This window comes from Arachis hypogaea, unplaced genomic scaffold (assembly GCF_003086295.3).
Source record: "Arachis hypogaea cultivar Tifrunner unplaced genomic scaffold, arahy.Tifrunner.gnm2.J5K5 arahy.Tifrunner.gnm2.scaffold_193, whole genome shotgun sequence".
NCBI classification, from domain to species: domain Eukaryota; kingdom Viridiplantae; phylum Streptophyta; class Magnoliopsida; order Fabales; family Fabaceae; genus Arachis; species Arachis hypogaea.
In genome coordinates, this window is record NW_027255556.1 from 1 (window position 1) to 25,699 (window position 25,699).

At 34.0% G+C, this 25,699-nt stretch overlaps 2 protein-coding genes and 4 long non-coding RNA genes across 12 annotated transcripts; 3 read left to right on the top strand and 3 right to left on the bottom strand.

Moving 5' to 3' along the window:
• The first annotated feature begins 1,128 nt into the window (after positions 1 to 1,128).
• LOC114927324 (uncharacterized) lies at positions 1,129 to 4,335 on the top strand. Its single transcript, XR_003817644.2, has 2 exons — positions 1,129 to 1,597; positions 3,972 to 4,335. It is a non-coding gene; the product is annotated as an uncharacterized lncRNA (long non-coding RNA).
• Positions 4,336 to 5,348: 1,013 nt separating this feature from the next.
• Positions 5,349 to 7,449, bottom strand: LOC114927329 (uncharacterized). 2 transcript variants are annotated; one of them, XR_003817655.2, is made up of 6 exons: positions 7,314 to 7,449; positions 6,699 to 6,920; positions 6,447 to 6,551; positions 5,912 to 5,993; positions 5,733 to 5,807; positions 5,349 to 5,637 (listed from the first exon to the last, which is right to left on the bottom strand). It is a non-coding gene; the product is annotated as an uncharacterized lncRNA (long non-coding RNA). The 2 variants fall into 2 exon arrangements; XR_011879427.1 differs by lacking the exon at positions 7,314 to 7,449 and having other exon boundaries at positions 6,699 to 7,300.
• Positions 7,450 to 10,012: 2,563 nt separating this feature from the next.
• LOC114927325 (phosphoribosylaminoimidazole-succinocarboxamide synthase, chloroplastic-like) lies at positions 10,013 to 11,610 on the top strand. 2 transcript variants are annotated; one of them, XM_029296940.2, is made up of 4 exons: positions 10,013 to 10,455; positions 10,750 to 11,109; positions 11,284 to 11,385; positions 11,481 to 11,610. In XM_029296940.2, the coding sequence occupies exons 2-4, from the start codon at positions 10,795 to 10,797 to the stop codon at positions 11,490 to 11,492; spliced, it is 429 nt and encodes a 142-aa protein (XP_029152773.1). In that variant the 5' UTR covers positions 10,013 to 10,455; positions 10,750 to 10,794; the 3' UTR covers positions 11,493 to 11,610. The 2 variants fall into 2 exon arrangements, with proteins under 2 accessions (XP_029152773.1, XP_029152774.1); XM_029296941.2 differs by having other exon boundaries at positions 10,015 to 10,455; positions 10,784 to 11,109.
• Positions 11,611 to 15,355: 3,745 nt separating this feature from the next.
• Positions 15,356 to 16,732, bottom strand: LOC114927326 (phosphoribosylaminoimidazole-succinocarboxamide synthase, chloroplastic-like). Its single transcript, XM_029296942.2, has 4 exons — positions 16,511 to 16,732; positions 15,857 to 16,175; positions 15,581 to 15,682; positions 15,356 to 15,485 (listed from the first exon to the last, which is right to left on the bottom strand). The coding sequence occupies exons 2-4, from the start codon at positions 16,169 to 16,171 to the stop codon at positions 15,474 to 15,476; spliced, it is 429 nt and encodes a 142-aa protein (XP_029152775.1). The 5' UTR covers positions 16,172 to 16,175; positions 16,511 to 16,732; the 3' UTR covers positions 15,356 to 15,473.
• A 2,550-nt stretch (positions 16,733 to 19,282) lies between these two features.
• Positions 19,283 to 22,023, top strand: LOC114927328 (uncharacterized). Of its 5 annotated transcripts, none has more exons than XR_011879428.1 (8): positions 19,283 to 19,642; positions 20,042 to 20,263; positions 20,412 to 20,516; positions 20,971 to 21,053; positions 21,160 to 21,235; positions 21,506 to 21,608; positions 21,711 to 21,782; positions 21,996 to 22,023. It is a non-coding gene; the product is annotated as an uncharacterized lncRNA (long non-coding RNA). The 5 variants fall into 5 exon arrangements; XR_011879430.1 differs by lacking the exon at positions 21,996 to 22,023 and adding an exon at positions 21,332 to 21,411; XR_011879429.1 differs by lacking the exon at positions 21,996 to 22,023 and adding an exon at positions 21,332 to 21,393.
• A 612-nt stretch (positions 22,024 to 22,635) lies between these two features.
• LOC114927327 (uncharacterized) lies at positions 22,636 to 25,552 on the bottom strand. The gene is made up of 2 exons (XR_003817645.2): positions 25,367 to 25,552; positions 22,636 to 22,999 (listed from the first exon to the last, which is right to left on the bottom strand). It is a non-coding gene; the product is annotated as an uncharacterized lncRNA (long non-coding RNA).
• Between the last annotated feature and the right edge of the window lie 147 nt (positions 25,553 to 25,699).

Below are 25,699 nucleotides of genomic sequence, written 5' to 3' on the forward strand. Positions count from 1 at the left end.
TATAATTATTTTTTTTAATTAAAATATTTAAAATTAATTATGAATTATAAATATATAATTTAATTACAATTAATTATTTTTTTTTAATTAAGTAAAAATGTTCAAAACATTTGAATATTTTAATGATAGATGGACATAGTTCAGATATATATCAATATTTAGTCTATAATATTTTAATTCATTGAATTTAAAAAGCAATTAATAATTTTAATTGTGATCATTTTTTTTTTATATTTTAGATAATAAATTTCTTTTTGCTAAAAAAAATGATCATATTCATTTTTTACATATAGATATATTAATATGCATTATTATTTAAACATAATAATTATTTGAATAATTATGTGAATAGATTTTATATTTTATATAAAATTAATAAAAAAAATATATTATATAATATTGTATACATATTTTATATTAATTAAATAATATTTTATATTAACAAATTTTTAAAAATATTGTATATAATTTATAAATATATAAAAATGTTTTATTTAAAATATTATATATCATTATAGTAATATAATTAAATTTAATATATATTATAAATAAATTAATATTACAATTAAATAGTATTGTTATAAATTGATAACAATAACGGATTACTTTAAAATATAAATTAAAAAAAAAAAATAATAAAAATTATAAATTTAAAAAAAAAAAAAAAAAAAAAAAAAAAAAAAAAAAAAGAAAAAAAAAAAAAAAAAAAAAAAAAAAAAAAAAAAAAAAAAAAATAAAAATAATAGTGATTTACATACGATGATAAATTTATACGTACGATACGTTTAAAATATGGATAAATAACAATAAAATATATAGAATTTATTTTTCACGTCAATATTTAAGTTTTTTTTTAAATATATAGTATATCACCACTTTTACTAAAAGATCCTTTTAATTAAATAAAAATAAAAAATATTTATTTATTTAATTTTATAAAAAGACTTAAACATCTTTCCTTTATTTGATTAGACAAAAATACCCTTTTAAATTAATCAAATTTTAAAATTCAATTAATCCTAATTTTATAATTTCAAATAATTGAAACAACAAAACAAAAAACACATTAAAAAAATAAAAAATTAAAATTATTCTTTTCATCTATGTTAAACATATTAAAAAAATAAAAAATCAAAATTATTCTTCATCTGCCTTCGGAAACCTTCTCGTTCAGCTATGAAGGTTTCAGTGTTCCACGTCTTCTCTCCTCTTCCTATCCTCTCTCTCTGTCTCTGTCTGCTCATCGATCTCTCTCATCTGTCTCTCCTGGTCAGGGTTCACCGCCAATGGCACGAGGCCCGCCATCTCCGATGCCGCCTGGGCAATTTGCACCAACCAGGCCCAGTGGTAGGCCTCCACAGCCTTTTCCTGTTCCGCCACAGTTTGGGCAGCAGCCTATGGGTCCTCCACCACCTGGTCAGATGGTGAGAGGGCCTCCTGCTCCGCCAAGGTCGGGGATTCCCGCCCCGTCTCCGCCTCATCCTGGGATGCCTCCTCCACCTGGCAGCGGCGTTCCGGTGTTCGGACCTCCTCGCCCAGGCATGCCTCCTCCACCGAACCCACAAAACCAGCAACAGCAGTAGTGGTAATGAACTAGGTAATTTCTTTTTTTTTTCTTCTTCTATTTTGATTTGTTTCTGATAACTAATATAGCTTGTGTCTTATGGTTATCTAGCATAATTTGTGTAGGATTATATTTATTTTTTTTTTGTCTAAGATTGTGATGTCTTGATAGACGAAGAGTGGTCATAGAAGTTCATGAAATTAAAATACGATGGGAATTTGCAGTTTTGAAATAAAAATGAAATTGTTCATCATGTATTTTGGTATTATGATTTGTAGATATGTTAGAATGCTATCACTAGAAGCAATTAGCTGCAGACAAAGAAGACAGTATTTGGCATATCATAGTCATACTCATAAACAGTTTATGAGTTTACTTTTGGATATAGGGTATAATCCTAATAAATCATTTTGTTAGTTTATGATTGAGTAACAGAAGGAAATCAGTTAGTTGGTATGAAGTTTATTAGTATAATGGTAGCAGCAACTTACATGAGTTTTGTGATAAACCTTTTGTCTTTCACTTGTACCTTTTTATATGTGGGTTTATTTATAGGGAATTTCTATGGATTTTCTTCCTTTGTGTTTGTGATTTGACTGTGAATCCTGCTAATTGAATTAGGTAGCCTTCATTGTCAAACAATTTTGGTTTATTTAAATAATAATGTAGCTAATTTGAACTATCTATGGATGACTTTACTATGAATAAACTATCTATAGATGCTTTTGTTCTCCCCCAAAATGAAATACACTGTCTCTCACTTTTCATAGTTGAGCTGAACCCGTGACCATGTATCTTAGATTTCAGTTTTCATTTTATTCTCTTATTCACTTATCCATAGTCATTGAAGTTGTTATTAATTCCAAGGTCAAACTCGATACCTCCTGCTGAAGATTCTCGTTTATCCTCAAGTCTGGATTCATTCCGTGGTTTTCATGCAGGATTGTAGTCAGCACAACTGTTTAGCTTTATTTTGGGCATTTCAATGCTAGTCAATGGTATTTTGCTAATAAATAACGGAATAAAATTTACTTGGTTAATATTTTTGTCTCTCTGTGGATGACAAATAACAGGAATTTGGATTCTCTAAAGTTTAAATTTCACTTTAGAGGGTAAAGTGTGATCTCTCACTATTTATTTCATAAGTGGGGCCAAGAAAAAAATATGAGAGAGAAACCATTCAATAATGAGAGATTACACTTTACTCTCTAAAGTGAAAATTGAAAATTCAGAGGATCCAAATTCAATAACAAAATCAAAAGAGAAGGAGAGGGAGGGGGTGGGGGGGAAGATAATTAGAATAACTTAGTATACTTCTGTCACATATGTTCCCGTTTTCTGTCGAATATATTTCATTGCCTTGCATAAAACAGATTTTCAGAACAAGCATGTTTTGTAGGATGTGATTAAATTTGTCACATCTATTTGGTATAAAGCTAATGTTCTTTTTAGAGGACTTTCCCACTTAAACATGTTGAGATTTGTAAGCTACACGTCATAGAAAGCACTTTAAATCCCCCTCTCTCCCTCTCCTTTTTTGTCCCATGATCTTCCATAGAGGATCTCTTACCATCCATTTCCTTTTATTATCTTCTCTCGTTCTTAATCATATTCTTTTTTATAGAAAAATGCATTTCATTAATCAAATAATAGAAATTATTGAAGCTGAATTAACTGATTGACCCCTTAGACTATATATTTGGAATATAAATTAAAGAGTGATTCTAGGTAACCAACTTTTTTGGCCAACATCAGCCAACTTTTTTAAAATTATTTTGTTTATTTTAAAATCTAGACGCTAACTCGTAAATCTTTAACCTTAAATCCTAAATTATAAACCTAAACACTAATGTTGGCTAACTAAAAGGTGGTTCTCTATACTTTCGTTAAATTAAAACATGATACAGATTGTATGTATCGTATGTTTTGTTTATCTCATTTTGGTTGGATACTTTTACATGAGCTGAATAATTTGGTATTAATATTATTATATGAGTAGTACATTCTATTCATTCTATATACCAAAAGTATTAACCACTAGTTAGAAGTGGGGCTGTCACCTGGTGTTTTCCGTGACCAATCTGTTCTTTAATTGTACGGTCATATCCATTGAATTATGTGCCTCTGATTTTTTTTATCTGCATTTTCAGCAACCTTTATTTTTTGCTGACATGTTAACATTACTTTCAGCCAGTTCACTGGTTATTGTAGAATCTGTGGGCTAAATTTTTTATGAAGAGATCCATTTTTTTGTATGGTCACTAGTTACAACTAATTTATTAAATCTTTAACTTGGATTTGTATTAGCATCTTGTAGTTCATTTTTGTCTTATCTACTCTGACCTATGGTTAACTAGCATCCCTCATTTTTTCTCTACTAAACAGAGATGTTTAAATTACTGTGCAGCTAAATTCGAGTTGTTATTGTTGGTGCTCTGAAGAATTGAAGATTTGGACCTTGGACATGTGCATGTTGCAAACCATCTTGTAGTTAAGCGGTGATTGTTGCTTGTACAACCTAGATCATTCTCTTGTTAGGGAATTTTTTAAAATGTGTTGATGAGAAGTTATATGTTAGAAAATCATGTTTTCGGGGAGGTTATGCTATTGTAGCCTGAGCATTAGACTTATAAATCAATTGTGTAGATTGTCAAGAAAGGAACAAAAATATGATGCCGGATTGCAAAGACAGTGTACTGATTTGTGAGTGTAGGACCGATCTGTGACCCCCATATATTTCCGATTACATAATATACTTATGACTTGGGTAATGTTGAGCAATCTTTTTAGCTATATACAATTATTAGATAAAGGATAGCTAGTGGTTCAAATAAAACGTTCCATGGATAATTTAAATGGAACAGTAAATGTGCTATTTGTTTCACCAAACATTTTCCCCCATTTTACTGGAAAACATTCATAATGGAAAATTTTGTAATCAGAACTTGCTTATTCTATATGTAAGAGATCTCAACTAACATAATTATACAACTTTCCTTTACAAGATTAACAACTCTAATACATATACAATTTTTCATCAAGCTGTGTCAGCCATGGATGGTATTTTAAAATCTACTTGGAATATCTTTCTTCTGATTTGAGCTGTTGGATTCTTTGCCGTAGTCTATGCCGGTGGTCATGAATTTTCCAAAGGCCATGTCTCAATATAACCGTTGAGTATATGCCATGTGTGATAATGGGAGCTAGAATGTTATTTGTCTGTCACATAACCATTGCCAATTAGTTTATCCTTGAAACTATTACACAAAACCGAAAAATATTTTCAGAAGATTATATAAAATGTAAAGATAAGAAGATTACTTGAATCCATTCAAAACCCAAGTAGAGGGCAAGAAGTCCTTCAAGAAGAGGGGAATATATCTTTTTCATTTGGCGCTTCTCATACCATGCTGCAAACCGAAAGCAGATAGTGCAATCAGACTCATGAAACAGATATAATAAGTAGAAACTGCTTAATCAATGACTAGTAGATATTATATCATAGAGAAACTTTATAACTTTATGACTTTATTCCACCACTTTCTGAACCAAATGAAACTTTGTTCAATCTATGAATCTATGAACTGATTCTAATGCTTTGCTGCAGGGATAAGTAATTGAACCTTCAAACAGCTTTTTCAAATCTTGACAGCCCGAGTGAGATTGCAAAACAGGTGCCACAACATAAGTGGGATCTGAAAGAAGTAAACAAATAAGCAAGAGATCGTTAAGCAAGCTTAAAAACAAAATAAGTCAATACAAAGGGAAAACATGTTGAAGGGCAATAAGAAGAGGACCTTTGGCGAGGTAGCCACATAATAGAGAGAACCAGTAAGAACAGCTGTGAGTACAGCTGCAAATGCTTGCGCAAAAGGTACAAATGGAGGCAATACCCCTGTCTACAATTTTGCAAATAAATCACCATTTAGCCACTGGAATGAAAACTTTTGCTTTGGATACTTGTAATAAGTAGCCCTTGTCAGATGGTATAACTGAAAAAGGAATAGTAACTTGAGCAATAGGTTATTGGTAGGAACTCGCGTCAACAACTTCTGTAAATCCAAAAGCTTTTGCTACGGCAACAACAAACACAATAACAAATAATGAACCAAGGATTGTGCTAGGTGAAAAAAAATATTCAGATCGATTTCAGGACTGATTTTGGCACCTTTTTCACACTTATGTGGATTCTTATCCACGCCAATTATTCGAGATGCTCCCCTTAGTTTTGACCTTGTGCAACCTAATTAAAGGAGAATTCATAAATTATCTTGTAGTTTGGAAATGATAATTAGTAATCAATTGAGAACTGAAAAGTTAAGATAGACAGAGTTTTGCTGCACTTACAGAAAGGCCAAAATTCCGAGACCAAATATCACCCCAGTTGATCCTTTTGTCACATTAGCAACATTCCATGCTGCGCCTAGACCTTCCATGAGTGACATAATCAATCAGAAACCAAGAATTTATCAATGGAATTAAGAGTTATGAATTCATCGAAGCAAGGCAGCAACTAGAGTTTAGTGGGCACTCTAATATTACTTTTAGATCAAGACTATACTCTAAGAAAATGCATGAAATGCCACTTTGATTCTAGACATATTATGTTTCAATACATGAAATCCACATATAAGAACCATTCCCAACCCAAGCAAAACGTGAACTTCTAAGTTTAAGTTAAGCAATCATTATTTCAGGCATTCAATAAGCCCAACAACACATGAAGTCAGTATTTTGTATTAACAACTTCTGAAGAGGCAGCAGCTATGTATGAGCGTGAGAATCCATCAACCCAGTTAAATAGTTTCCAGTAAGTATCAGAACAAGAAAATTACAAATACAAGAAATAGAAAGCCTAAGATCATTATGAAACTATACTTACTTTTAAATCATGTGAAAGTTTTAAATTTTCTTCAAGATCGCTTTTTCTTTTGGCCAACTCATTAGATGCAGCTGTGATGGCTTCATTTTGCTTGTCATTGACTGCCTAATAAACAAAAAATATGTGAATTTGGGAATTGTAGTTCAACAAACTGCTGAAAGATAACCATAAATACAAAGACATCAATAGTGATTTACTGAGTGAAACATAATAGAATAGTGAAAGACACACATATGAGCTGAGTAACTTTACCTTTTTTCCCTGATCAGGCAGCATATTCAAAACTGAGCATAAATGAACTTTTAATTATTTAAACAAAAGCTGCATTAACCAGCCCCTTCTCTCGGGTATAATCCAAATCACCCGAACTCCCACTTCCACTTCAAAATCCCAGAAAAAAGGGAAAACCCCACTTGCACTAGAACTCCCACATCAAGAGGGAATGATCAAAATGTAAAGAAATATCCCTCAGAGCTAATAAATAAGATAAAATATAAGCACATGAATCCAAAAATTGCAATTAACATGAGAAAAGCATGGATTGCATGTACAGAGGCAGCATCAAACTTAATTTCACAAGTACAGTTCAGCAGGCAGCAGGTAGAATCAGGTCACATGAAACAGAAACAGCACAGCAATGATCACACCAACATCATTCAGCAAACAAGCAGTATTAAGCCATGTTGGATAATCAAGAACGGAGCAATTATCAGGCCTAGAATCCTCTAACCACAACCTAGCTACCTAACAGCATATATATCTATCTATCCTAACAAACATAATTAATCCGCAATCTAACTAAAAATAACAACAGAATCAATAAAAGAAAGTAAAGAAACAAGCAGGAAGCAGGGATGAGGCAGGGACCTGGAATGTAGCAGAGACAGACTGGGAAATGGAAAGGGGAAGAAGAGCAGAAGTAGTGCCGCCCAGAGTTGGTGGTGGCTGGCTGAGCTCGCGGCGGAACATGCAGGGCAAAGAGATTCAGCTTCTCTCTGTGGCAGTGACGAGAGCGGGGGGGGGGGGCAGAAGCGTTCGAAGGGAAGAGGAGAGGCGAGAAGAGAAGAGGGAAGGTAAGAATGGTGGTCAGCTTGCCGGACGGTGGGTCGCCGGATGGAGAGCACGGAGAGAGAGGAGCGGTGAGAGGGGGTGAGAAGAGGAAGAAAAATAGCCAGAGAGGGAGGTGACTAATTTAGGGTTCAGCAGCTTCGTTTAGTTTAGCCTTTCCTTCTTTTTTCTTCTTTTCTTTTTTTTTTAAAGAGACAAAACGACGCAGTTTAGGGGTATTACTTTCAAACCAAAAATCCGCTAAAAAATCGGAAGGTTCTGTCGGTTTATCGGTTAACCATCGGTTCGATCGGTTTTTATTGATTTTTTGTCAAGCGGTTTCTGACCTATTCGAACTGGTTAGGTGACCGGATCTCGTTTATTCTGGTTGAACCGGCCAGTCCGGTTCAGTTTTTTAGAACCATGGTTACGTTCCTCTAACCAATGACACCGTTTTGAGCAAATTTTAGAAAATCGGTCGGGTCCTGGTTCGGTTCGACTGGCCGGTTCTCGACCGATTCGACGGTCCAACGACGGTTTCTGAATCTTTCGGTTTTGATATATGATCGATTCGTTTTTTATACCGGTTCACAGTTCGAACTGGTTTTCAGAATTTTGGTCCGGACCGCTTTTCCCCTCGGTTCACGATTTGACCGGTTCGACCAGTCGATTCGAACCATTTTCAAAACTGCGTTTTTTCCTTATTCCAAAAATCTGGCCAGGTGACGGTTCGGTTCGACCGACCAATCGTGGCCAGTTCGACGGTTCAATTGCGGTTTTTGAAATTGGGGGTTTTAACATTTGTCCGAGTTGTTTTTTGTAGCGGTTCAAGGTTCAACCAGTTCAACCGGCCGGTCCAAACCGATTTTCAGAAGATAGATTATAACCATTCTCTCCTGTTGTTTTTATTTTAAAATGCTTAATATATTTTAGTATCAAATTTTCAATTCAGCTTACAATACAGAAGTGGTTCAAGGAATCTAAATGCTAGAGTGAAAATTAAGCTTCATCTAAATTCAACTAAAATCGAACGAAAGACAGAAACATTAATTTTCAACAAGAGTCCATAAAAAATATAGTGCATAATAATTTTTTAAGTAAAAGAGATGAAACTAACAAGTCTTAGTAGTTAATATAAACTAAACATGACTACATGACAATTACAATTATTTAATTTTTGTTTGACTCATTTTGTTTATACTTATTGTAATTCCTAGTAGCAGATTCAATGACATTACGCAGCATCAAGTTGTGGGGCCTTAGAATCAAATCCAACGCAAGTCGCATCCTTGTACCATCATTAACCTGAAAAATATAAATATTTTAGGTTACCAACAAAACCATACACATTAGCAATTGAAGTACTATTTTTTTTCAGCAAAAGAAAATTACATTTATTGTATAACTATATGTCTTCCTATAGTTTGTCATCCAGGTTGCCATCCATACCCCACAATCATTACTGTGTTAAATAAGACGCGGTTAGCTTATGCAGATAAAAATTTAAAAGAGGAAAACACAAATACAGATATTCCTTACGAGCCAGGAGCTTGTTCTCCTATTTCTAGTATATCCACAAATGCAAAATCAAGTATCCTTGGCTTGAACGGAGTGTTGTATTTATAGAACGAGTCATACTTGAGCATATCTTCCAGATATTTTGCCTATTTATATAGGAAAAAAATTAAATAAAGGACGATATTTGAAACCTAAAAAAATGTCATAAAAGTGAAAATGGGAAAAGTTAATTTACCAGCTTTACTATACTCGATCTCTTTTGCTCTTTATCTGTAGCAATCGGTAGGGAGTCTAGCAGAATTGTTTGATGATTGCACAAATAAAAAATAACCAGATACCAATGTGTGTTGTTCTCGTTGACAAGTAAAAAAATCTAGCACAAACTTTCACGTATTAGAATAGAACTAGATACAAATTTTTTTAAATAAAAGGTATAGATCAGTTCATAAAGATAAATGCCAAAGTGTATAGGTAGTTGGTGATATGTTATGCTTTCTTATTCAATGACTACTTATTATGTTGATACCTCAACTTGGAAACAACACTAGATCCCGTTTATGGCTTGCTCAGCAAGAAGAATCTGTTGCTAAGAGAGCTCTTTTACAATAGATGAACGCAACGCTGCCTAAGATTAAACTGAAAAGGTCATCTTGCAAGGTTCAGGTTCATGTTCAGTTAGCATAATACCACAGAATGATCAACATTTTCTATCTCAACATTTTTTTGAAATTGATAATCCTTTGTCTCCTGACATTTTTAAATTAGAATCTGAGGTGTTAAGTGATCATGTTAACCCTCAAAGTCAAAATTTAATATTTAGATATTTCTTTTTACTATTTAACTTTTGAGTTTGTATTTTGATAAGATCATATGAATTTGGTTGATGATTTTTTGTGTAGTGTTTTAAATTTGGAAGATATTTTAAGATGTTTATTTATAATTTATTTATTATTTTATTCTATAGCGATTTTTCCGGTTGAATCATCGGTTGGACCGGTTGGATCAATAAACCAATAAACCAGTGACTAGAGCGGTTTGATGATCGATCCGGTTTTTAGAACTTTATTTACAAGTATAAAATAACAATTGTTAGACCAGCCCTATGCCAGTAATTAACAGTTGTTAGACCAGCCCGGCTTTTGGAGTGTTACCGGTTCAAAACGAAAGGCCTCCAAACGCCGTCGTTTTTATTTCTTCATTAAAAAAAAAAAAAAAAACAGATTCAGAAATCAAAACCCCTCTTCGATAGATACCCTTTGGCCCTTTCTCCCTCTGAAAACTTGGAAAGAAGTATAGAACTCAAAAACCCAACCCTAAACCCTCTTCGATACCCAGCCACCATCCCACTTTCATCGCCGAGCCCTTGCCGCCGGGTGGAACTGCCGTTGTCGCCATCACTTCTCATTCTTCCGTCGCCGCCACTTCCCTTCCTCCCTCGCCGCCGGTAAGCACTGCTGCTTCAATATATTTTTGCTTGTTTTGTAATAATGCTGATTCTGAGTTGCTGAGATAATGATACTGAATTAATGATTTTGTTAATTTTGCTTATTCTGAGTTGCTTATTTTCTGAAATAATATTGTTGTTGAATTTCTGATTTCTAATTTCATGAGTTAATTTTATTGATGGTTAATTTATTTAATTTGTTGAATGCTGGTGCGATTCTAAATTCAATTTAATTTTCATTCTGAGTTTGGAATTGGATTCAATTTAGTTTTTGTTGCTTATGTGTTGAAAAAGTGGCATTATTCTTTACAATAAACGGTACCTGAAGCCTGCAGTGCGATGAGTGAATCCATGTTTATGGCTGCTGCGTTAAACCCTCCCAAAACCCCCTTCAAAATCAACCTCACACCCGTTCTTCCGCCTCCCCCAACCTCCTCCGCACTCACTTTCAAACCAAACAACAACTTCCCCACACTCTCCGCCGCCGCACAACCACAACAACAAGAACACGCCGCTCTGCTCGACACTCTTCGCAACAGCACACGCAAGAACCAAGTGCTCCAATCCATCAGAACCACCTCCCCCTTCAACTGCCTCTCCGAAACAAATCTTCACCATACGGTTCTCGCCCTCACCTCCAAAACCAGGGGAAAGGTGCATATTTCCTTCTTTAATCCCTCTCCAATTTATCTACTCATTAATACAAATGAATGGAAGTCGAGATTTCTAGTAAAATTGCAACAGTAATATAAAAGCAGAAAACATTGCACTAAAAAAAAATCATTTGAAAAATTGATGAATTTGGTTACATGTGGTCTTATGGCACAGGTTAGAGACATATATGATAGTGGAGAGTACCTTGTTTTGGTTACTACTGATCGCCAGAGTGCATTTGATAGAATCCTTGCTTCAATTCCCTTCAAGGGACAGGTTTTGTGTTCTTATTCTCTAACCTTGTTCTTTGTATGAACAGTTTACTTGGTTGATCATGGATCACACTCAATGTTCTTTATTCCCACTTGCAGGTTCTTAACTAGACAAGCTTGTGGTGGTTTGAGAGAACCCAGCATATAACTGCTAATGCCGTTGTGTCCACTCCTGATCCTAATGTTACCATAGCAAAGAAATGTTCTGTTTTCCCTGTTGAGTTTGTTGGTGAGTATTTTGTTAATTGGTATTTCGGATTGGTGCTTGCATACACATTTTATCAAATGATTTCAATGGCTATGAATTGGCATATATGTTTGGTATAGGTTGTGGAGGAGGAGTTAGTTTGCTGGAAATGATAGCTTGAAAAGTACGATAGAAATAGAATATATTCAATTCTGTATTCTATAGACCCCTTTCTGAGGATATATTTAAAACTTACAAGCAGCAGAAATTCTACCAAGAAGTGTTTTTTTAAATAAAAGAAATTATATAAATAAAGCTTAAAACCAAAAGACAGATGAACATTTAACTCTCATAGAAATCATGCTTGGTCTTTGCCAATTGCGCCATGTATTTAACTTGTATACTTGTCAACCAAACCGATGTCTTTGGCACACATTGTTACTGAATAATGAATGATGAATATTTCATTAACTTATGTCACATTGCTCTGGATCTTTCTTTCTTCTTATACTCTCTCTCTTCACATGAAGTCTCAGGGAATATTGCTCTGCCTCTTTGCTTGGTAATATGACTATGATCAATCATCTTTGTAGTTTAGGGAATTTTTTTATCTTAATTTTTAAGGTTAAATAGGCATATTTTGAAGGATAGCAAAGCCATCCTTCTTTTTCGGGTATTGATATCAAAGTCATCTTTATCCAATTAGTTTTCCTTTTGGATTAACAAATTAATTGAGAAGACAAAAAGATGGAAGGAGATTCAGTGAAGTTAATAGGATTTTGGGGTAGTCCAGCTGTTCTAAGAGTGAAGTGGGCACTAGCAGTTAAAGGAATAGAGTGCCAATATGTGGAAGAAGATCTCAGCAACAAGAGTGACATGCTCCTTAAATACAACCCTGTCTACAAAAAGGTACCTGTTCTTGTGCACCAGGGTAAGCCCCTTGCTGAATCACTGCTCATTCTTGATTATATTGACGAGACTTGGAAGCAAAACCCTCCGCCTTTTTCTTGAGAATTTAGTTCATTATGCTTCTATTATGTATCATATATTACTATCTAATTGAAATATACTTATATTATGTATCATATATTACTATTTAATTTAATAATCAAATGTGTCACATGACACTCTTATTAAAATTGAGAGAAAATATTTTTTTTTCAAAATTAATAAACTCCTTTCCTAAATTCTCTCATCTATATCTCTCCATTTTTCTATTTCTCTCTACTATTTTTACTCTATATATAATTATATTTTATATTAGTAATTTGACAAATCAAAATATGTCATCCGATATTTTTTTATAATTAAAATGTTTTAAATGTAAAAGTATACATATTAAATTATTTTAAATTTTAGATAACGAATGTTAAAATTAATTATTAATAAAAAATTAGATTTTTTTCATATAAAAATAATAATTAAAAATTTTATTATTTAATTTTTTATCTGCATATATCTTGGTCTTCTTAGGCAGAGACTTTTGTCAACTTACGACTTTTTTGCAAAAGTAGTTTGATTTTATAGATCTTTTGTATCATGCATAATTTATACGGTCAGAACAAATTGAACTATAATTTTTAAAAAAATTATTCTCGTAATGTTATTATGGATAAAAATACTAGTTCTAATATAATACACAAATGCACTAATGCTAACTTAATATATGAATGATGCACAAATGAACTAATGCTAACTTGATGCATAAATGAACTGATACTAACTAATACCATTGGTATAATGAAAACTGAACTAATGCAATTTAACAAATTCTAATATAATATACAAATGCACTAAAACTGAACTAATGCAATTTAAGTAAAAAAAAGTAGAAATAGAACACCCTAATTTTAATTTTAATACAATTAATTTAAATTGCAGAATACAACAAGTTAATTAGATTTCAAAATACAAGCATAATTTTATAAACTAATTAACTTGTTGTATTCTGAAATTTAAATTAATTGTATTAAAATTAAAATTAGGGTGTTCTATTTCTACTTTTTTTTACTTAAATTGCATTAGTTCAGTTTTAGTGCATTTGTATATTATATTAGAATTTGTTAAATTGCATTAGTTCAGTTTTCATTATACCAATGGTATTAGTTAGTATCAGTTCATTTATGCATCAAGTTAGCATTAGTTCATTTGTGCATCATTCATATATTAAGTTAGCATTAGTGCATTTGTGTATTATATTAGAACTAGTATTTTTATCCATAATAACATTACGAGAATAATTTTTTTAAAAATTATAGTTCAATTTGTTCTGACCGTATAAATTATGCATGATACAAAAGATCTATAAAATCAAACTACTTTTGCAAAAAAGTCGTAAGTTGACAAAAGTCTCTGCCTAAGAAGACCAAGATATATGCAGATAAAAAATTAAATAATAAAATTTTTAATTATTATTTTTATATGAAAAAAATCTAATTTTTTATTAATAATTAATTTTAACATTCGTTATCTAAAATTTAAAATAATTTAATATGTATACTTTTACATTTAAAACATTTTAATTATAAAAAAATATCGGATGACATATTTTGATTTGTCAAATTACTAATATAAAATATAATTATATATAGAGTAAAAATAGTAGAGAGAAATAGAAAAATGGAGAGATATAGATGAGAGAATTTAGGAAAGGAGTTTATTAATTTTGAAAAAAAAATATTTTCTCTCAATTTTAATAAGAGTGTCATGTGACACATTTGATTATTAAATTAAATAGTAATATATGATACATAATATAAGTATATTTCAATTAGATAGTAATATATGATACATAATAGAAGCATAATGAACTAAATTCTCAAGAAAAAGGCGGAGGGTTTTGCTTCCAAGTCTCGTCAATATAATCAAGAATGAGCAGTGATTCAGCAAGGGGCTTACCCTGGTGCACAAGAACAGGTACCTTTTTGTAGACAGGGTTGTATTTAAGGAGCATGTCACTCTTGTTGCTGAGATCTTCTTCCACATATTGGCACTCTATTCCTTTAACTGCTAGTGCCCACTTCACTCTTAGAACAGCTGGACTACCCCAAAATCCTATTAACTTCACTGAATCTCCTTCCATCTTTTTGTCTTCTCAATTAATTTGTTAATCCAAAAGGAAAACTAATTGGATAAAGATGACTTTGATATCAATACCCGAAAAAGAAGGATGGCTTTGCTATCCTTCAAAATATGCCTATTTAACCTTAAAAATTAAGATAAAAAAATTCCCTAAACTACAAAGATGATTGATCATAGTCATATTACCAAGCAAAGAGGCAGAGCAATATTCCCTGAGACTTCATGTGAAGAGAGAGAGTATAAGAAGAAAGAAAGATCCAGAGCAATGTGACATAAGTTAATGAAATATTCATCATTCATTATTCAGTAACAATGTGTGCCAAAGACATCGGTTTGGTTGACAAGTATACAAGTTAAATACATGGCGCAATTGGCAAAGACCAAGCATGATTTCTATGAGAGTTAAATGTTCATCTGTCTTTTGGTTTTAAGCTTTATTTATATAATTTCTTTTATTTAAAAAAACACTTCTTGGTAGAATTTCTGCTGCTTGTAAGTTTTAAATATATCCTCAGAAAGGGGTCTATAGAATACAGAATTGAATATATTCTATTTCTATCGTACTTTTCAAGCTATCATTTCCAGCAAACTAACTCCTCCTCCACAACCTATACCAAACATATATGCCAATTCATAGCCATTGAAATCATTTGATAAAATGTGTATGCAAGCACCAATCCGAAATACCAATTAACAAAATACTCACCAACAAACTCAACAGGGAAAACAGAACATTTCTTTGCTATGGTAACATTAGGATCAGGAGTGGACACAACGGCATTAGCAGTTATATGCTGGGTTCTCTCAAACCACCACAAGCTTGTCTAGTTAAGAACCTGCAAGTGGGAATAAAGAACATTGAGTGTGATCCATGATCAACCAAGTAAACTGTTCATACAAAGAACAAGGTTAGAGAATAAGAACACAAAACCTGTCCCTTGAAGGGAATTGAAGCAAGGATTCTATCAAATGCACTCTGGCGATCAGTAGTAACCAAAACAAGGTACTCTCCACTATCATATATGTCTCTAACCTGTGCCATAAGACCACATGTAACCAAATTCATCAATTTTTCAAATGATTTTTTTTTAGTGCAATGTTTTCTGCTTTTATATTACTGTTGCAATTTTACTAGAAATCTCGACTTCCATTCATTTGTATTAATGAGTAGATAAATTGGAGAGGGATTAAAGAAGGAAATATGCACCTTTCCCCTGGTTTTGGAGGTGAGGGCGAGAACCGTATGGTGAAGATTTGTTTCGGAGAGGCAGTTGAAGGGGGAGGTGGTTCTGATGGATTGGAGCACTTGGTTCTTGCGTGTGCTGTTGCGAAGAGTGTCGAGCAGAGCGGCGTGTTCTTGTTGTTGTGGTTGTGCGGCGGCGGAGAGTGTGGGGAAGTTGTTGTTTGGTTTGAAAGTGAGTGCGGAGGAGGTTGGGGGAGGCGGAAGAACGGGTGTGAGGTTGATTTTGAAGGGGGTTTTGGGAGGGTTTAACGCAGCAGCCATAAACATGGATTCACTCATCGCACTGCAGGCTTCAGGTACCGTTTATTGTAAAGAATAATGCCACTTTTTCAACACATAAGCAACAAAAACTAAATTGAATCCAATTCCAAACTCAGAATGAAAATTAAATTGAATTTAGAATCGCACCAGCATTCAACAAATTAAATAAATTAACCATCAATAAAATTAACTCATGAAATTAGAAATCAGAAATTCAACAACAATATTATTTCAGAAAATAAGCAACTCAGAATAAGCAAAATTAACAAAATCATTAATTCAGTATCATTATCTCAGCAACTCAGAATCAGCATTATTACAAAACAAGCAAAAATATATTGAAGCAGCAGTGCTTACCGGCGGCGAGGGAGGAAGGGAAGTGGCGGCGACGGAAGAATGAGAAGTGATGGCGACAACGGCAGTTCCACCCGGCGGCAAGGGCTCGGCGATGAAAGTGGGATGGTGGCTGGGTATCGAAGAGGGTTTAGGGTTGGGTTTTTGAGTTCTATACTTCTTTCCAAGTTTTCAGAGGGAGAAAGGGCCAAAGGGTATCTATCGAAGAGGGGTTTTGATTTCTGAATCTGTTTTTTTTTTTTTTTTTTAATGAAGAAATAAAAACGACGGCGTTTGGAGGCCTTTCGTTTTGAACCGGTAACACTCCAAAAGCCGGGCTGGTCTAACAACTGTTAATTACTGGCATAGGGCTGGTCTAACAATTGTTATTTTATACTTGTAAATAAAGTTCTAAAAACCGGATCGATCATCAAACCGCTCTAGTCACTGGTTTATTGGTTTATTGATCCAACCGGTCCAACCGATGATTCAACCGGAAAAATCGCTATAGAATAAAATAATAAATAAATTATAAATAAACATCTTAAAATATCTTCCAAATTTAAAACACTACACAAAAAATCATCAACCAAATTCATATGATCTTATCAAAATACAAACTCAAAAGTTAAATAGTAAAAAGAAATATCTAAATATTAAATTTTGACTTTGAGGGTTAACATTATCACTTAACACCTCAGATTCTAATTTAAAAATGTCAGGAGACAAAGGATTATCAATTTCAAAAAAATGTTGAGATAGAAAATGTTGATCATTCTGTGGTATTATGCTAACTGAACATGAACCTGAACCTTGCAAGATGACCTTTTCAGTTTAATCTTAGGCAGCGTTGCGTTCATCTATTGTAAAAGAGCTCTCTTAGCAACAGATTCTTCTTGCTGAGCAAGCCATAAACGGGATCTAGTGTTGTTTCCAAGTTGAGGTATCAACATAATAAGTAGTCATTGAATAAGAAAGCATAACATATCACCAACTACCTATACACTTTGGCATTTATCTTTATGAACTGATCTATACCTTTTATTTAAAAAAATTGTATCTAGTTCTATTCTAATACGTGAAAGTTTGTGCTAGATTTTTTTACTTGTCAACGAGAACAACACACATTGGTATCTGGTTGTTTTTTATTTGTGCAATCATCAAACAATTCTGCTAGACTCCCTACCGATTGCTACAGATAAAGAGCAAAAGAGATCGAGTATAGTAAAGCTGGTAAATTAACTTTTCCCATTTTCACTTTTATGACATTTTTTTTATGTTTCAAATATCGTCCTTTATTTAATTTTTTTCCTATATAAATAGGCAAAATATCTGGAAGATATGCTCAAGTATGACTCGTTCTATAAATACAACACTCCGTTCAAGTCAAGGATACTTGATTTTGCATTTGTGGATATACTAGAAATAGGAGAACAAGCTCCTGGCTCGTAAGGAATATCTGTATTTGTGTTTTCCTCTTTTAAATTTTTATCTGCATAAGCTAACCGTGTCTTATTTAACACAGTAATGATTGTGGGGTATGGATGGCAACCTGGATGACAAACTATAGGAAGACATATAGTTATACAATAAATGTAATTTTCTTTTGCTGAAAAAAAATAGTACTTCAATTGCTAATGTGTATGGTTTTGTTGGTAACCTAAAATATTTATATTTTTCAGGTTAATGATGGTACAAGGATGCGACTTGCGTTGGATTTGATTCTAAGGCCCCACAACTTGATGCTGCGTAATGTCATTGAATCTGCTACTAGGAATTACAATAAGTATAAACAAAATGAGTCAAACAAAAATTAAATAATTGTAATTGTCATGTAGTCATGTTTAGTTTATATTAACTACTAAGACTTGTTAGTTTCATCTCTTTTACTTAAAAAATTATTATGCACTATATTTTTTATGGACTCTTGTTGAAAATTAATGTTTCTGTCTTTCGTTCGATTTTAGTTGAATTTAGATGAAGCTTAATTTTCACTCTAGCATTTAGATTCCTTGAACCACTTCTGCATTGTAAGCTGAATTGAAAATTTGATACTAAAATATATTAAGCATTTTAAAATAAAAACAACAGGAGAGAATGGTTATAATCTATCTTCTGAAAATCGGTTTGGACCGGCCGATTGAACTGGTTAAACCTTGAACCGCTACAAAAAACAACTCGGACAAATGATAAAACCCCCAATTTCAAAAACCGCAATTGAACCGTCGAACTGGTCGGTCGAACCGAACCGTCACCTGGCCGGATTTTTGGAATAAGGAAAAAACGCAGTTTTGAAAGCGGTTCGAATCGACTGGTCGAACCGGTCAAATCGTGAACCGAGGGGAAAAGCGGTCCGGACCAAAATTCTGAAAACCAGTTCGAACTGTGAACCGGTATAAAAAACGAATCGATCATATATCAAAATCGAAAGATTCAGAAACCGTCGTTGGACCGTCGAATCGGTCGAGAACCGGCCAGTCGAACCGAACCAGGACCCGACCGATTTTCTAAAATTTGCTCAAAACGGTGTCGTTGGTTAGAGGAACGTAACCATGGTTCTAAAAAACCGAACCGGACTGGCCGGTTCAACCAGAATAAATGAGATCCGATCACCTAACCGGTTCGAATCAGGTCAGAAACCGCTTGACAAAAAATCAATAAAAACCGATCGAACCGACGGTTAACCAGTAAACCGACAGAACCTTCTGATTTTTTAGCGGATTTTTGGTTTGAAAGTAATACCCCTAAACTGCGTCGTTTTGTCTCTTTAAAAAAAAAAGAAAAGAAGAAAAAAGAAGGAAAGGCTAAACTAAACGAAGCTGCTGAACCCTAAATTAGTCACCTCCCTCTCTGCCTATTTTTCTTACCTCTTCTCACCCCCTCTTACCGCTCCTCTCTCTCCGTGCTCTCCATCCGGCGACCCACCATCCGGCAAGCTGACCACCATTCTTACCTTCCCTCTTCTCTTCTCGCCTCTCCTCTTCCCTTCGAACGCTTCTGCCCCCCCAGCTCTCGTCACTGCCACAGAGAGAAGCTGAATCTCTCTGCCCTGCATCGTTCCGCCGCGAGCTCAGCCGGCCACCACCAACTCTGGGCGGCACTACTTCTGCTCTTCTTCCCCTTTCCATTTCCCAGTCTGTCTCTGCTACATTCCAGGTCCCTGCCTCATCCCTGCTTCCTGCTCTGTTTCTTTACTTTCTTTTATTAATTCTGTTGTTATTTTTAGTTAGATTGCGGATTAATTATGTTTGTTAGGATAGATAGATATATATGCTGTTAGGTAGCTAGGTTGTGGTTAGAGGATTCTAGGCCTGATAATTGCTCCGTTCTTGTTTATCCAATATGGCTTAATACTGCTTGTTTGCTGAATGATGTTGGTGTGATCATTGCTGTGCTGTTTCTGTTTCATGTGACCTGATTCTACCTGCTGTCCTGCTGAACTGTACTTGTGAAATTAAGTTTGATGCTGCCTCTGTACATGCAATCCATGCTTTTCTCATGTTAATTGCAATTTTTGGATTCATGTGCTTATATTTTATCTTATTTATTTATTAGCTCTGAGGGATATTTCTTTACATTTTGATCATTCCCTCTTGATGTGGGAGTTCTAGTGCAAGTGGGGTTTTCCCTTTTTTCTGGGATTTTGAAGTGGAAGTGGGAGTTCGAGTGATTTGGATTATACCCGAGAGAAGGGGCTGGTTGATGCAGCTTTTGTTTAAATAATTAAAAGTTCATTTATGCTCAGTTTTGAATATGCTGCCTGATCAGGGAAAAAAGGTAAAGTTACTCAGCTCATATGTGTGTCTTTCACTATTCTATTATGTTTCACTCAGTAAATCACTATTGATGTCTTTGCTATTTATGGTTATCTTTCAGCAGTTTGTTGAACTACAATTCCCAAATTCACATATTTTTTGTTTATTAGGCAGTCAATGACAAGCAAAATGAAGCCATCACAGCTGCATCTAATGAGTTGGCCAAAAGAAAAAGCGATCTTGAAGAAAATTTAAAACTTTCACATGATTTAAAAGTAAGTATAGTTTCATAATGATCTTAGGCTTTCTATTTCTTGTATTTGTAATTTTCTTGTTCTGATACTTACTGGAAACTATTTAACTGGGTTGATGGATTCTCACGCTCATACATAGCTGCTGCCTCTTCAGAAGTTGTTAATACAAAATACTGACTTCATGTGTTGTTGGGCTTATTGAATGCCTGAAATAATGATTGCTTAACTTAAACTTAGAAGTTCACATTTTGCTTGGGTTGGGAATGGTTCTTATATGTGGTATTTCATGTATTGAAACATAATATGTCTAGAATCAAAGTGGCATTTCATGCATTTTCTTAGAGTATAGTCTTGATCTAAAAGTAATATTAGAGTGCCCACTAAACTCTAGTTGCTGCCTTGCTTCGATGAATTCATAACTCTTAATTCCATTGATAAATTCTTGGTTTCTGATTGATTATGTCACTCATGGAAGGTCTAGGCGCAGCATGGAATGTTGCTAATGTGACAAAAGGATCAACTGGGGTGATATTTGGTCTCGGAATTATTGGCCTTTCTGTAAGTGCAGCGAACAACTCTGTCTATCTTAACTTTTCAGTTCTCAATTGATTACTAATTATCATTTCCAAACTACAAGATAATTTATGAATTCTCCTTTAATTAGGTTGCACAAGGTACAAAACTAAGGGGAGCATCTCGAATAATTGGCGTGGATAAGAATCCACATAAGTGTGAAAAAGGTGCCAAAATCAGTCCTGAAATCGATCTGAATATTATTTTTTCACCTAGCACAATCCTTGGTTCATTATTTGTTATTGTGTTTGTTGTTGCCGTAGCAAAAGCTTTTGGATTTACAGAAGTTGTTGACGCCAGTTCCTACCAATAACCTATTGCTCAAGTTACTATTCCTTTTTCAGTTATACCATCTGACAAGGGCTACTTATTACAAGTATCCAAAGCAAAAGTTTTCATTCCAGTGGCTAAATGGTGATTTATTTGCAAAATTGTAGACAGGGGTATTGCCTCCATTTGTACCTTTTGCGCAAGCATTTGCAGCTGTACTCACAGCTGTTCTTACTGGTTCTCTCTATTATGTGGCTACCTCGCTCAAAGGTCCTCTTCTTATTGCCCTTCAACATGTTTTCCCTTTGTATTGACTTATTTTGTTTTTAAGCTTGCTTAACGATCTCTTGCTTATTTGTTTACTTCTTTCAGATCCCACTTATGTTGTGGCACCTGTTTTGCAATCTCGCTCGGGCTGTCAAGATTTGAAAAAGCTGTTTGAAGGTTCAATTACTTATCCCTGCAGCAAAGCATTAGAATCAGTTCATAGATTCATAGATTGAACAAAGTTTCATTTGGTTCAGAAAGTGGTGGAATAAAGTCTTAAAGTTATAAAGTTTCTCTATGATATAATATCTACTAGTCATTGATTAAGCAGTTTCTACTTATTATATCTGTTTCATGAGTCTGATTGCACTATCTGCTTTCGGTTTGCAGCATGGTATGAGAAGCGCCAAATGAAAAAGATATATTCCCCTCTTCTTGAAGGACTTCTTGCCCTCTACTTGGGTTTTGAATGGATTCAAGTAATCTTCTTATCTTTACATTTTATATAATCTTCTGAAAATATTTTTCGGTTTTGTGTAATAGTTTCAAGGATAAACTAATTGGCAATGGTTATGTGACAGACAAATAACATTCTAGCTCCCATTATCACACATGGCATATACTCAACGGTTATATTGAGACATGGCCTTTGGAAAATTCATGACCACCGGCATAGACTACGGCAAAGAATCCAACAGCTCAAATCAGAAGAAAGATATTCCAAGTAGATTTTAAAATACCATCCATGGCTGACACAGCTTGATGAAAAATTGTATATGTATTAGAGTTGTTAATCTTGTAAAGGAAAGTTGTATAATTATGTTAGTTGAGATCTCTTACATATAGAATAAGCAAGTTCTGATTACAAAATTTTCCAGTTATGAATGTTTTCCAGTAAAATGGGGGAAAATGTTTGGTGAAACAAATAGCACATTTACTGTTCCATTTAAATTATCCATGGAACGTTTTATTTGAACCACTAGCTATCCTTTATCTAATAATTGTATATAGCTAAAAAGATTGCTCAACATTACCCAAGTCATAAGTATATTATGTAATCGGAAATATATGGGGGTCACAGATCGGTCCTACACTCACAAATCAGTACACTGTCTTTGCAATCCGGCATCATATTTTTGTTCCTTTCTTGACAATCTACACAATTGATTTATAAGTCTAATGCTCAGGCTACAATAGCATAACCTCCCCGAAAACATGATTTTCTAACATATAACTTCTCATCAACACATTTTAAAAAATTCCCTAACAAGAGAATGATCTAGGTTGTACAAGCAACAATCACCGCTTAACTACAAGATGGTTTGCAACATGCACATGTCCAAGGTCCAAATCTTCAATTCTTCAGAGCACCAACAATAACAACTCGAATTTAGCTGCACAGTAATTTAAACATCTCTGTTTAGTAGAGAAAAAATGAGGGATGCTAGTTAACCATAGGTCAGAGTAGATAAGACAAAAATGAACTACAAGATGCTAATACAAATCCAAGTTAAAGATTTAATAAATTAGTTGTAACTAGTGACCATACAAAAAAATGGATCTCTTCATAAAAAATTTAGCCCACAGATTCTACAATAACCAGTGAACTGGCTGAAAGTAATGTTAACATGTCAGCAAAAAATAAAGGTTGCTGAAAATGCAGATAAAAAAAATCAGAGGCACATAATTCAATGGATATGACCGTACAATTAAAGAACAGATTGGTCACGGAAAACACCAGGTGACAGCCCCACTTCTAACTAGTGGTTAATACTTTTGGTATATAGAATGAATAGAATGTACTACTCATATAATAATATTAATACCAAATTATTCAGCTCATGTAAAAGTATCCAACCAAAATGAGATAAACAAAACATACGATACATACAATCTGTATCATGTTTTAATTTAACGAAAGTATAGAGAACCACCTTTTAGTTAGCCAACATTAGTGTTTAGGTTTATAATTTAGGATTTAAGGTTAAAGATTACGAGTTAGCGTCTAGATTTTAAAATAAACAAAATAATTTTAAAAAAGTTGGCTGATGTTGGCCAAAAAAGTTGGTTACCTAGAATCACTCTTTAATTTATATTCCAAATATATAGTCTAAGGGTCAATCAGTTAATTCAGCTTCAATAATTTCTATTATTTGATTAATGAAATGCATTTTTCTATAAAAAAGAATATGATTAAGAACGAGAGAAGATAATAAAGGAAATGGATGGTAAGAGATCCTCTATGGAAGATCATGGACAAAAAGGAGAGGGAGAGAGGGGGATTTAAAGTGCTTTCTATGACGTGTAGCTTACAAATCTCAACATGTTTAAGTGGGAAAGTCCTCTAAAAAGAACATTAGCTTTATACCAAATAGATGTGACAAATTTAATCACATCCTACAAAACATGCTTGTTCTGAAAATCTGTTTTATGCAAGGCAATGAAATATATTCGACAGAAAACGGGAACATATGTGACAGAAGTATACTAAGTTATTCTAATTATCTTCCCCCCACCCCCTCCCTCTCCTTCTCTTTGATTTTGTTATTGAATTTGGATCCTCTGAATTTTCAATTTTCACTTTAGAGAGTAAAGTGTAATCTCTCATTATTGAATGGTTTCTCTCTCATATTTTTTTCTTGGCCCCACTTATGAAATAAATAGTGAGAGATCACACTTTACCCTCTAAAGTGAAATTTAAACTTTAGAGAATCCAAATTCCTGTTATTTGTCATCCACAGAGAGACAAAAATATTAACCAAGTAAATTTTATTCCGTTATTTATTAGCAAAATACCATTGACTAGCATTGAAATGCCCAAAATAAAGCTAAACAGTTGTGCTGACTACAATCCTGCATGAAAACCACGGAATGAATCCAGACTTGAGGATAAACGAGAATCTTCAGCAGGAGGTATCGAGTTTGACCTTGGAATTAATAACAACTTCAATGACTATGGATAAGTGAATAAGAGAATAAAATGAAAACTGAAATCTAAGATACATGGTCACGGGTTCAGCTCAACTATGAAAAGTGAGAGACAGTGTATTTCATTTTGGGGGAGAACAAAAGCATCTATAGATAGTTTATTCATAGTAAAGTCATCCATAGATAGTTCAAATTAGCTACATTATTATTTAAATAAACCAAAATTGTTTGACAATGAAGGCTACCTAATTCAATTAGCAGGATTCACAGTCAAATCACAAACACAAAGGAAGAAAATCCATAGAAATTCCCTATAAATAAACCCACATATAAAAAGGTACAAGTGAAAGACAAAAGGTTTATCACAAAACTCATGTAAGTTGCTGCTACCATTATACTAATAAACTTCATACCAACTAACTGATTTCCTTCTGTTACTCAATCATAAACTAACAAAATGATTTATTAGGATTATACCCTATATCCAAAAGTAAACTCATAAACTGTTTATGAGTATGACTATGATATGCCAAATACTGTCTTCTTTGTCTGCAGCTAATTGCTTCTAGTGATAGCATTCTAACATATCTACAAATCATAATACCAAAATACATGATGAACAATTTCATTTTTATTTCAAAACTGCAAATTCCCATCGTATTTTAATTTCATGAACTTCTATGACCACTCTTCGTCTATCAAGACATCACAATCTTAGACAAAAAAAAAATAAATATAATCCTACACAAATTATGCTAGATAACCATAAGACACAAGCTATATTAGTTATCAGAAACAAATCAAAATAGAAGAAGAAAAAAAAAAGAAATTACCTAGTTCATTACCACTACTGCTGTTGCTGGTTTTGTGGGTTCGGTGGAGGAGGCATGCCTGGGCGAGGAGGTCCGAACACCGGAACGCCGCTGCCAGGTGGAGGAGGCATCCCAGGATGAGGCGGAGACGGGCGGGAATCCCCGACCTTGGCGGAGCAGGAGGCCCTCTCACCATCTGACCAGGTGGTGGAGGACCCATAGGTGTGCAAACTGTGGGGAACAGGAGGCGTGGAGGCCTACCAGGGCCTGGTTGGTGCAAATTGCCAGGCGGCATCGGAGATGGGGGCCTCGTGCCATGGCGGTGACCCTGACCAGAGAACAGATGGAGAGTCG